Raw genomic sequence first — 13202 nt, 5'->3', positions numbered from 1 at the left:
TGTATACCCTTCATTCCTCAAAACAATGATTGACTGATGAGTTTCTAGAAAAGAGTTTCTTTTTTGTCCTAGACATGCCAGTTTATTGCATACCGTGGCGTCACAAACTCAAACACAAAGACGATGTTAAGTTTAATATAATGAACCAAATAGCTTGAAATTGTGTTTGATATAATGGCAAGTGATTTTTCTAGTACCAAATTAGCAATTTAGCATGAATACTCAAGGATAAGGTGTTGGAGTGATGGCAGCTGGAAATGTGGCCTGTCTAAATTTGATCAAAAGTTACTTTTTTCAAATAGTGATGGTGCTGTTTTTACATCAGTAATGTCCTGACTTTACTTTGTGATCAGTTGAATGCCACTTTGGTGAATTAAAGTTCCAATTTCCTTCTGAAACCGCAAAATCTGTACATTATTCCAAACTTTTGCCCACCACTGTGTGTGTGTGTGTGTGTGTATGTATGTGTGTATATATATATATATATATTTTTTTTTTTTCAGAGCTAAGTTCACTTTTCTTTGCCATTTTTTTCTCTCTCGGTGTCTTTTAACCAACTGGTCTCAATGTGATTTTAGTGGATGTATGAAGTCAGTTCCTCTCAAGTTCTCACAGGTGTCTTAGCAGAGTAACCACAGGTGTAGTTCATCACATTAACAATGGATATGTTCCACTAACTTTTGACAACCAGAAAGTGTCACAATACCTTTTGTCTTCATTTTGAACAATACATCTATTGCTTCAAAAGTTTGTTTTGTCAATCTTTTGTTTTATAAGTAAAGGTTGAGGTTTGTCTAATTAAAACTGGTGTCTTAATTATAAAACATTCATGTTATTTTTCTTATTCTTTTCAGCCTTACAATGCTACTGTCACCGATGCTCAAACCACACCTGTGCCACAGATGGTCTGTGCTATGTGTCCATCACCAAATCAGTCAGCGGCACCACGCAACAAAGCTTTTGCATCAGCGAGATCGAGCTGATCCCGCGTGACCGACCCTTCGTCTGTGCACCCTCTACCAAGGAGGACACAGGAATTTACCCCATATGCTGTGACACAGACTTGTGCAACAAGAACCCTGACCTCACAACATTCCCAGGTAAGAATCAGTAGACTGACATGCAGATCAGTGGTCAAAACAATGGCAGATGGGTAGTCGAGTCAAAATGTGTCCATGGAGAGTTTTTTAAATAATAATAAAAAATATTATCAGCTACAAGATCTTTGGATAAAATTGATGGGCACTTTTAGCACTGTGGACTTCTAGACAGTAAAATATTGTTAAAGCATTTTTTTACAAGGTCCAACAGTGTATGTATGCATCACAGGAGAGTTTTGTATTTATTAATTTATTTTTTCTTATAGTAATGGAAATTCCCACCACATTGTAAATTCCAGCAAATTTCAAATTCTGTACAGTGTTTACTAGGCATCCTTGGTGGAAATTTCATTTTTAACATCTTTGAAATAAAATATTTGAATCCTTTTGTCTTGCTTTGGCTAATTTCATAGCTAACTTTTTATGTATCCTAAATACACTCAATTGAATTATGTTTTCATAATTTTTGCATAATTTGGTCAAATTAAAGCTTGATTGGAATTGATGCAACAAACATACTCTGCTCATACGTGATATTTACCTTGATTTTTCTTTGTTTCCTTCAAACATCACTTGCCTCATATTTCATCCCAAGCATGGCTTTTTATTGGCACTTTTGTCAACTTTGTTAACACGTTCTCTAACTTTTGAAAAAACGTTATTGGGGCAAAATTGTTTGTGTGGTTGAAATGATGGCAAAACTGTGGGACTTTTTGTAATAGAGATGAAATCATTTTCACACAATAATTGAAATGGTTTGTATATATTTCACTATTTTATTATAATATTTTTTTTAAAGATTATCATAGTCTTAAACATGTACTAATTTTATATGTATAATGTATTTTCATTGTTTAATATTGAAAGTTTGTGTCTGGTACAAGGCTAAAACAATTAAATCTATACATAACATGCTTTTTTGGTAAAAAATAAATAAATAAAATAATCACAAAAAAAGAAAAAAATTAACCCCTGGGACATGAAATTGCTTCATGTAAAAGAAACACCTTTATTTGAATGTATTTTGGTCCTGTAACTTGTCACCATTTCCATCTTTTTGAATCACTTTTTGCCTTCATTAGTTAATTTTAAAAGGTCCTGCAGTGTGAATTTTAAAAAGTACAAATATTCCATGCAGTATCTCAATTAAATATGAGGTAGTTTAAGCAATATATTATAATGTAATAATTATAAAACAATTAGCAAAATGCTGTTTAAAGTAGTTTTAGATTAATTATAGCATGTCACACTGCATGTCAACCTTTTAAAAGTGATTCATGTCAATTACCCAGATACAGTGGCCCCAAAAAGTATAGGTGCTTAAGCAACATTTACAAAATGTATAAATGTCTTTGCACTATATAACAAAATTTAAAACAAGTAGCATTTATTTGACAAAACTGTCTTCAAAAAGTGAAGTTTGTTCTGAGGAAAGGTTTAGTATATGTTTGGAAATGTCATTTGGTTTGATATTTTGTTATCTAATCATTAATTCAATGAAATTCATAAATCAAGTGTCAAATATTTTCTGGGGTCACTGTATACAAAATTCACATAATTGCTAAAACTAAATAAAAATGTTGCACTCATACACAGAAGCATGTGCATATATGTCCATCACTAATGTAGATAAAGTGGTACAACTGGAATGTGAAAACGTTTGCTTTGACTTTCAGGAGTGAATGTACTGTATATTTTTGCAGATCAATCTGTTAAAGGTCTGCTGATGAGTCGATGCTGAGTAACATAGTCAGGCTTGTTAATGTATACATCTTCCAAATGTCCGTGTATCTTTTTATTCAAGTTTGCTGGAAGATGTTGGATGGCACGTATAGCTTCATACAGTTATACAAAAACAGCCGAATGTAAATGCCTCCATGAGTCTGTGATAAAATTATTATCTTGATGGCATGGCAAAAAGCCTCACGTTCTGGCTGCTGCTTATAAAAGGCTCTACGGAAAATCCCCAGCCCTCATTTGAGAAACCGAAAGAATAGTTCAAAGTTGGGTGCGGTACCAAAAACTATTTTCCCCAAGACAACATTTAAAGTAATAAAATCATGGCTGACTAACAAGTATGAGTTGGTTAAACTGTTATGTTTCATTTTATAATTTGGTCACAAAAATTCCGTGTACAGAAATCTGCCTCCTTTGTTATATCTTAACTCCTCATACCGTGCTTGGGTGACTGTTTTAGGTGATTGTTTGCTCTAGATGAATTTTGGATGAAGACACCTCAGTGCTCAGCAAGAGACTTCCATGTAAACAAAGGAATGTCATTTGGAACAGATGGTCCCACCCGCGCTGTTTGGTGGCTTATTCAGCCTGTTGGGATCACCATATTTTTACAAACCTTATTTTCTGTGAGTCAAACTGTCCTCTGCCTTCCTTCTGTTTGGCAGTTTTGTTTTTCATTTAATTGGTTACACTTATGTTTCCCAAAAATTGTTAGCAATACCCACATGAGATTAATCGCATGGGCTTGCGATATCATGATATCATGATATCCTTGTAATGGAATGTCTGTCTGAAGCCTAGATGGTAAACTGTGGGAACTTCTTTATTTTATGTCGGTGTAACTAGGCTTCACAGAAAATGCAGAATTGAGCTTGACTAGTTTGTTTACTCAAAACCAGACACACATCATCTGGCATTACTTGGTTAAAAAGCAAATCACAGGGAGAACAAAGGCCCATTATTTCTTCTCTATTAATTTTTTTGTGGCTCTGGTGACAGTATTATCCCCCCAGATTCTAATGTAATACTCAATTAGAAATCTTGGCAAATTTTCACAAAGTTATTGGAAACAAATGCATCTGTTTTATGCAAGTAAATAAATTACTTTAGGAATTGACTGTTCCCAATTCATGGGCTTATAAACTTTTCTATGAAATGGCCGACTGAACCGCAGCCAGAGAAAATAATCGTTTTGATATTTTAAACTTCAGCAACTTAAAGCATTAAGTTTGTTTTATATCTGTATTTATAGTGTCTAATGATGCATTGGCAATGTACACTTAAGTTTATCTTGTCAATAAAGCTTGATATTAATAGATTCTGCCCATTTTATGTTATTATTAAAATAAAGTCCACTTGAAAGCTACTTTTAAAAAAAAAAAATGTATCCCCTTTTCTCCCCAATTTGGCATGCCCAATTCCCACTGCTTACTAGTTCCTCATGGTGGCACGGTTACTCACCTCTATCTGGGTGGCGGAGGACAAGACTTAGTTGCCTCCACTTCTGAGATAGTCAATCTGTGCATCTTATCACATAGCTCATTGTGCATGACACCGCGGAGACTCGCAGCATGTGGAGGCTCATGCTATACTCCGCGATCCACGCACAAATTACCCTGCGCCTCACTAGAGCTAGAACCACTAATTGCAACCACGAGGAGGTTTCCTCATGTGACTCTACTCTCCCTAGCAACCAGGCCAATTTGGTCGCTTAGGAGACCTGGCTGGAGTCACTCAGCACTCCCTAGATTGACAGAACTCTAGGGGTGGTAGTCAGCATCAATACTTGCTGATCTACCCAGGCCCCTGCTGAAGAACTTTTAATTACAACATGTCCTTTTATTTAATGGCATGTATACATATACTTATATCAAATTTTAACATGCATATTAATACTGTAATTAAAATAAATGATGACTCACCAATTTCTTGCAATTATTTTGAGACAGATTATAAATTCAATATATTTGTGATTTATATTTCAATGTTTGTTTTTATTTTATTTAATTATTTAAAAAATGTAATCAATTTACAGCTCTGTTCTTAATTGTCTCCCACATGCACTGCGATGCTCATCAGGTCTACCAAAACAGTCAATAGTAAGGTATCCGACCAAGTTGTGATTTTAATTTACTGGGAATATCGCAAAAACTATTTGCGAATAAAGCAGCATTGCCATATTGATTATTTTCTTTGAGCGAATTATGTATTCACATTATTTGTTGCGGCAAAGTCACATTACTTTTTGGATTGAGCATTTCTTCTTGTAAATAAAAGATGTATCCACCTCAAGCGAGAGTATGTCCTTGCAACATGTCCTTGCATTCTTGTTTTCTTTTTTCTTTTTCTTTTTTTACTAATACAGTAAATAATGAATTATAAGCAAAATAATTTCCTTTTTCCTTGTGCAGTCTGGTCTCTCATGTATTTTTCAAGGCAGCTCAATCAAAATCTGTACAAATCACCATAATAAATCTGTAACTTTTAATTAGCATTAATAAGTCTTTAACTAACATTATGAAACTGATAGTTCAGTCTCTAAAACCTGATTGGATGAGCTATATGTTAAGCAGTATTAAATAAAGTAGTAAAACACTCATGACTACCTTTTACCGGGGGGTAATAAAGTGTACCCTTTATCCGTGGCAAAATCACTGACACACACACACACACACACACACACACACACACACACACACACACACACACCCTCTTGTTGCTTATTTAATACTGCTTAACGGATCGGTAGTTCATGTATGTTCAAATGTGAATATAGGAAAATGATGTATAATGTGTTGCAAACAATTTCACTCTCTCCATTTCTATCCCGATGTTTCCTAACTATCTTATTTTTTTTCTCACACAGTGCCAACACAGAAGCCTCCAGCGTTGGGGCCCGTGGCCTTTGCAGCCCTGATCGCAGGTCCTGTGTGTGTGGTGTGCTTCATGATGGTCACCATTTTCTACATCTGCCATAGCCGTTCAGTCATCCACCACCGCGTGCCTAACGAGGAAGATCCCTCTATGGACCACCCCTTCATTACAGTGGGAACCACGCTCAAAGACCTCATCTATGACATGACCACATCGGGTTCAGGCTCTGGTATGTCACAGTCATTTTATGCCATATGCAATTTCTGTGTAATCAGTCTCACACCAAGCTAATGAGTGTGTCGGATATCAAATCTGTCTCACCTTTACACCTATTTTTAAATTCACACAGTTTCAGAAATCGCATAGATATCCAATCATAAATAAGACCAAGTATGTATGTCCTTCAAGAAGGCTATCAATCCAATCTCTCTAACAATCTTACATATGCAAGATGCAACATGACCAAGTGTAAATGCATCTGGTTGTTCAAGCTTTATACTTTAACTTCCAAACAGTACTGTGTCACATACTACTCCCAAACAGAACTACATTAATATGTGGAAGTTTGGGAACACAAAGACAACAAATAAAATGCTACTGCCTTTTGGACTGCAGTTGTCAAAGCAGTTTTAATATTTGTTGCCTCTTCCTCTTTTTAGTTTTTATGAGCCTCATCAAAATTACAAATTTCACTGGCCAACATTAGCATCATCACGGAAGTAAACTTTGTAAGGGATAATCTACAGTCAGCTGGTCATCATCACAAAATAAACCCTGACAAGGAGCGGATTATCTTGCTTTGAGATCGCAGAGTCTGCAGAAACCACTGAATTCCACCTTCGGTTTTCATCGGACGATATATTGTGAAAAGGTCTGACTGCTCATTATTCCACTTTTTACAAGACTACTTTTCAAATAAATAAATTCACATGAAATTTTGATTCGAGATGAAATTACATTATATTATTATGTAAAAGGAAAGAAATTGCGTAGTGTCCAGAAACAGCCGAATTCCACCTCCAGTCTAATTTTATATACAAAAATGACAGAGTGACTGCTCATTATCTCACTTATTACAAGACTATTTGACAAATAAAATTAATAAAAGGAAATAAAATATTGATTTAGCTTACTTGTAAAGATCACCGAGTGAAATGAGCTGTAGGAAAGATGACTCCCAATACCCGGGCCTGTGAAATATCACTTTATGCCAAGATGTGCGGTCATTATTCAAAAATATCAGGCTACTGGATGCTGCTATTGACCAGTCAGCCATCTCTTTAATGGTACGTACATTATAAAGCTGGAGAAAGCTCCTAGATTCCATCTGATTTTCCACAACTCATGTTGTCTGGAGTTTTTTGTCTAATGAATGTTCTTGGAAAGATATTTTTTCTGTGTTGTCTGTGGAACAATCCAAAAACACTTTAAACTGCAGTAGTCTATTGAAGAGACTGTAAATCTATTTTCTATTATATGTAAATGTATTATCCTCACAGCCTCATTGTCATTCCCGTTAAAATCAGATTTATAAGTAATATTTTATTCAAGTGTAAATGGAATGTGCATACCCAATCAGATAGCAGTTTGAATAATAAAGATGCATGAAGTGAATAAGTGTAAACATGGCTGTCTGACTCACAGGAAACTTTTCAGGAGATTCCTGTTATTCTTTATTTACGCATTTTTCATTCAATATAATTACTTGTTTGTCTTTCTAAACACCTGCCTCCTTTGATGTGTGCTTGCCACCATGTATGTTTACGTCTGATTTTCTGCTTGGCTCTGTCTGTTTTGAGAATCTTTTTCTCTCTCACCCGCCCTCCTTTGTGTGTGTGTTTGATTGTGGTTTGCTGAATCGCAGCAGTCATCGCACGGCAGCTCAGGCAGGTTTAAAGATGGGGTGCTGAGTGTAAAGTGGCAGGTAGCGTATTGGCATGTCTTCGGATGTGCTGTCTCCGTGGCAAGCTGTAAAAACAGGGTAACGCTAACTTAACGCTTTAAAGTTGCTCCCCAAGGCCTTATCAGACGTGTGAAAACTGGAGTGAGGTCCGAACAAACCCGTATGCTTCAGTTAAGGCACATATCCTCAGATATCTATGCCAACTTGATTTGCAGGGAAACAAGGTTTCGCTGCTGTTTCTTATGTTTACTGAAGGAATAAAATCTGTGGAAGTGGTTGAAACGTAGACCGAACATATCCAAGGACATGCTGCCGTTTTAATGAGGGTGTGAAATTATTACAAATTCATTTAAAAAAAAAAAAAAAAAGTTAACTCAAATATTTTTCCACTGTTAAAAATGGCTTACTCCCAAAATAAATGAATAGTACTTTTGAAAAATATGTTTAATATCAAACTCACATGAGATCAGTTGCTTAACAAAGGCTGACTTGTATAAAAAAAATAAAAAAAAATTATGAAAAGTGCATAGGGCTTGGTGACGTCAGCCGAAAAGTTTAGTTGTTGCAAGATTTCTTTATTTTTCTCTTCATAATATCATGAACTGATTTTAACAAAATGTCTAGGAAAATGCATTACAAAAAGGAATGCTAGTTGATTTCACGCTGACTATAAACCGAAAGGAGAAAGTATTTTTAACTTCAAATAAAATGCACAATTCACTTTTAAAGGAGGCCTTAGGTTTTAAGAATAGGTTTAAATAGGATCTTTAAGTAGGTTTAAAACATATTTTATTCCAATTCCTGTTAACCTATTTCTTAATTCATTTCAGCAGTCTGGTGTCTGTTAGACATCCTCAGACTCATTTGATTGAGTCTGTTGGTCTGGCTTAGTGTAGCGCCTCTAACTTGTCTTACTTTAGCTGTCTGTGTCTGGATCTCTTGCATGACGTAACCTCACCAGTGAGTCACGTTGTACACATAATGTTTTTTCTGTCTTCCTCTGTTGGTTGTGTCTGTATGCCACATATCTATCCCACGACACTGCTCACAGTCTCTGCAGTTCTCTGCTTGTCTGGCTGACCTTGCCATCTACTTTACAGTTTTCATAATTTTTTCCCATTTCCATGGAATTTTCTGAATTGCCATTTCAAAGAAATTCATGAAACACAACAAAGGAATTTTGTTAGTCCGACACAAATTACAGTTATAAATTACAAGCGTAAAAAATTACTTTTGAGGTTTCCATGATGTGAGTTGCTTCATGCTTCATGTAGTTTGGCTCCAATTTGAAGACTTAGGTGTAAATTATAGTCTTCTTGGAAATTAAGTTATTTTACCATGTTCCATAGAGGCTAATGAAAGTCAACTTATGAAAATATAATGACATTTAAATAAATGCAATAACCAAAGCTTCTGGTTTTAGTATTAGCCCTTATGTACTCATGCATCCTGTCACCCTGCCTGCTCTGAATATCGCAGCCATGCAAAGGCCAAAATGATCAAGTTCTTCTCTATGAGATTATCGCATGGATCGATACGTTTTTAGTGGCATAGTTGCTGCTGTCCGAATACCGTTTGGCTCATACCGAACCCATCCGTTGCCTCCATGGCCTCTTACCATTTCCATGCAGAATGCACGCTCCATTTGGCTCCTAATGGCCTGCCCTTTTATTTTTTTAAGTGTCACTAGTCCTTTGAGTTTGAGCCCTGAAGGCTTAAGTGTAGAATGACTCACCATAATGTTGCTAGAGAACATAAACCTTGAGATTGTCCATATAGGTTAATTGGTTTTGATTTGTTTCTCTTCAATTCCTGCACACATCTCCTCTGGCATTCCTTTCCATCTCTGCTTTTTTCAGCCTTTATTATTGACAGCGACAGTCAACAGCAGAAGTTGGACAACAATAGTGAGAGTCAAACCTGCCTCTCCCATATGAGCCACAGCCCATACACATGCTGCAACACCTGCACCATCTCAATATGATTTCTATTGTTTTTCAATAATTAAGATTTCCCCTCTCACTGTACTAATGTGACTTAGACTTATCGATAATTTGGATGCTCTTCTATAATTCCAAATATTTTATTCATGTTGGAGTCTCAGCTGGTCATTTCACTAGTATGAATGAATGTGTTGCCTGTGCTGCACTTGACTCTGAATTAATTCAGACACTTAACCAATTTAGTTGATTTCGTCTCATGACACCATAGCATCTGATCTAAATTAGATATTAAATACTTAATGCCACTGTTTTCTGCACAATTGAATGCCAGTGTTCACTGTGAAGTCTACTACCCCATGGCGAAACCATCTTCTATTTAAGCTGAGATGTGAGCTTGTAATTAGAAAACAATTTGATGAGAGCGAAATTGAGCTTTGCAAAAAAAGGGCAATAAATAGACTGCAAAACTTTCAATTACCCTCTGTTTGCTGGTTGCATGCAAGAACGAACATACGGCCAGTGATTTAACAAAAGAATGACTACTATGAGCCGGTTCTTTTTAGTGACTACTATGAACTAAAAAGTACCGGCTCATCGAAGTGACTTGTGGTCTGTATTGAATTGAGTTGCTTGGTTTAATCTAACAATTTACTCACTCAATCAACAATCGTTACTCAACTCAAAATCGTTACTTTTGGACACGTCCTACTCAAACTCTGTGAAAACTGAAAACTGTTACTTTTTTTTAACACTTTCTAAAAGCTATGTTTAAAAATGTACATTTATAAAGTTTGTAAGTCTAAATAATGACTGTTGTGGGTATGACAGCCTGTTAAAAAGATGTATTCAATTATATTAAAAAAAAATAATAGAAAGATAAATAACACTAACCGTATTGGTTATTGAGTAAAACTTTACAATAAAGTTCCATTTGTTAACATTATTTAATGCATCAGGTATCATGAACAAATAATGAAGAATATATTTTTACAGCATTTATTCATCTTTGTTAGTTAATAAAATACAATTGTTCATTTTTCATTCATGTTAGTTCATAGTGCATTAACTAATGTTAACAAATACAACTTTGATTTAAAATTTATTATTAGTATATGTTGAAATTAACATTAACCAAGATCAATAAATGCTGTATAAGTATTGTTCATTGTTAGTTTATGTTAACTAATGTTCACAAATGAAATCTTATTGTAAAGGGTTACCGGTTATTTTATATATATATATTTCTTGGCATCTCATTCTTTTCTCTTTCTGTCTATATATAATCTGTCTGTTTTATCTTTTCCAGGTCTTCCTCTGCTAGTGCAGAGGACCATAGCCAGAACCATCATCCTGCAGGAGAGCATCGGTAAGGGCCGTTTTGGAGAGGTATGGCGGGGGAAGTGGAGAGGAGAGGAGGTGGCAGTGAAGATCTTCTCCTCAAGAGAGGAGCGGTCCTGGTTTCGGGAGGCTGAGATCTATCAGACTGTGATGCTCAGGCATGAGAACATCCTCGGCTTTATCGCCGCTGACAACAAAGGTCAGCAGCACTGATGCATGCAGGGATTTGTTTATAGGTCTTGCCTTGAGTGTGCCTCATTTTAATGTGGTCACACTACACCTTCTGTTTAAAGACTTGACAAGTGATGTCTTTTAATGCTTAAAAATCGGTCAGAAATTATCCACCCTCATGTCATTCCAAAACCGTTTGAATTTCTTATGTGGAACACAAAAGGTGAAAATACAATAAATATTCCAGTCCGTCTTTTCAGAACAACTGCAGTGGATAGTGACTCACAAAAGTAGCGCTTAAAACACTGCAAATTCTTGCGTGAGCCACAGTGAACAAGCTTCTATCGCAGTGCTCATGAATGCACAGTAGAATCAAGATTTTTTTTTAATTGTTTCTCATTAAAACCTATTGTATGTCTTCATAAGACTTGGAATATGACGCACAAGCCGCACTGACTTTTTACGACACTTGAGTGCTTTTTTAAGCTTAAAAATGAGTCACTATCAACTGCCTTTGTATTGAAAAGACGGATTGGGATATCCATAAAATTTTGTTCCTTTTGTGTTCAGCATTAAAAAAGTCAAATGAGTTTGGAACAGTGCCAGAAATTACGTTTTATATTAAGGGGCAATATTTGCCCGTGGATTTGATTTCCAGGAGCATTTTTTACTTTATTTCTTTTCCTAACCTTTTAAAACATGAACTTTGTTTCATCCGTTTATGTCAAATGCATTCATTTAATCAATTCAGTAAAAACAAATTGTCAAGATTCAGAATTTATTACCTCTTACCCTAAAAATGAAATCAACTCGATAGTATGTATAACTAGGACATTAATAGAATATTAAGAACTATATCAAATGTTGAGAATATATCCTTAGAATTCATTACGAAGGCATTTTTTCCCACACGGTTTGAATTTCAGGGTCATTTTTGGTGGCATTTTTGCCATGAACTCCCCTTAATTTCTGAACCTGGTTTGAAACATCATGAGGGTGATTAAATTATGAAAGAAGTTGTATTTTTGGGTGAACTTTTACCTAATCTAAGAAAATACCCAAATTTTGTTGAAGGATACAAATACACATAATACTAATTGCCTTCATAAATAAACTTGAGATTAGTTTTTTTTTGTATTCAAGACAATGTTCAAGTTGTTATAATGTAATTCCAAAACCTGCCTCTGTTATAACCTGCCCTCAAAATAGTTGAAACCAACAGCATCACTATAACTGTTGCTCATTCTTTGGTTTAGGGATTTAAGCAGATCCCTGAACCGAAGTATAAACTCGCCGTGTTTATACTATGTAATAACCATGTTATTACTTCACAACATAATCAGACTTAGCATTTCAACATGATCACACGGGAAGTCGTGAAATGGCTCTACAACAATTACTTTTCCCTCATGGCACGACTGGTTGTGTCAGTTGCATGGGAGACCACAGTACAATCCCCATTCAAACGAGGAGGTAATCATGTTTGTTTAAACAATAATGAACATGATTAGGAGGTTGCATTTTGATCCCTAACATTGCATTTTGTCTCTACTAATGGTTAAGTTTAGATTTGGGATTTGGTTGGGTGGTATATTAAGTAAAATAAACATTTCTCTTCACTGTTTCACACCCTGTTTAGCTGAAAACAATTATTTTTACAACTGGCTTCTGGCGACCACTCCTGGATATAAATGGATGAAACACTTACCGCTTTAGCCTCTGGGGGCAGTGTTTTCAAATTCGGTCAACGTATACCGATTTTGGCTAAAGATAAATTGGCACACACTGATTTTTGGCACACGCTGATTTTTATGTGAGATCAGGCTGAGCATTTCAACCTGTTGGAAGATAAAATTGGAAAAATCCTGCAGACTTGTAATGAAGAAGGAACCCGGGCCATATCTATGGCTGGAGAATCATAGGCTATGTTCATACTGCAGGCAAATCAGATTTTTTTTCTCAGATCAGATCTTTTCAGGCAAACTGTCCATAATATTAATTGCAAGTGATCAAATCAGATTTGCGCATTCAGACATAACCAACCTATCTGCATGGGTTGCTTTAGTAACAACGTAGGCATACCCTCGTGACGGTGCTTTCAAAACAGATGCGGGAAAATGGCGGTGCATCATCTCG

General features: G+C 35.7%; 1 protein-coding gene across 1 annotated transcript in view; it reads left to right on the top strand.

Moving 5' to 3' along the window:
• Positions 1 to 13202, top strand: part of LOC127635276 (TGF-beta receptor type-1-like) — a 91364-nt gene that overhangs the window by 59859 nt on the left and 18303 nt on the right. Inside the window, exons 2-4 of the mRNA XM_052115184.1 lie at positions 855 to 1100; positions 5704 to 5940; positions 10864 to 11094. Of these exons, the coding sequence (XP_051971144.1) occupies positions 855 to 1100; positions 5704 to 5940; positions 10864 to 11094 (714 nt within the window). The remainder of the gene's footprint in view (positions 1 to 854; positions 1101 to 5703; positions 5941 to 10863; positions 11095 to 13202) is intronic.

This window comes from Xyrauchen texanus, chromosome 42, assembly GCF_025860055.1.
Source record: "Xyrauchen texanus isolate HMW12.3.18 chromosome 42, RBS_HiC_50CHRs, whole genome shotgun sequence".
Taxonomy (NCBI): Eukaryota; Metazoa; Chordata; class Actinopteri; order Cypriniformes; family Catostomidae; genus Xyrauchen; species Xyrauchen texanus.
Note: the sequence above shows the minus strand (reverse complement) of the source record. Positions and strands in the feature narration are given on the sequence as shown.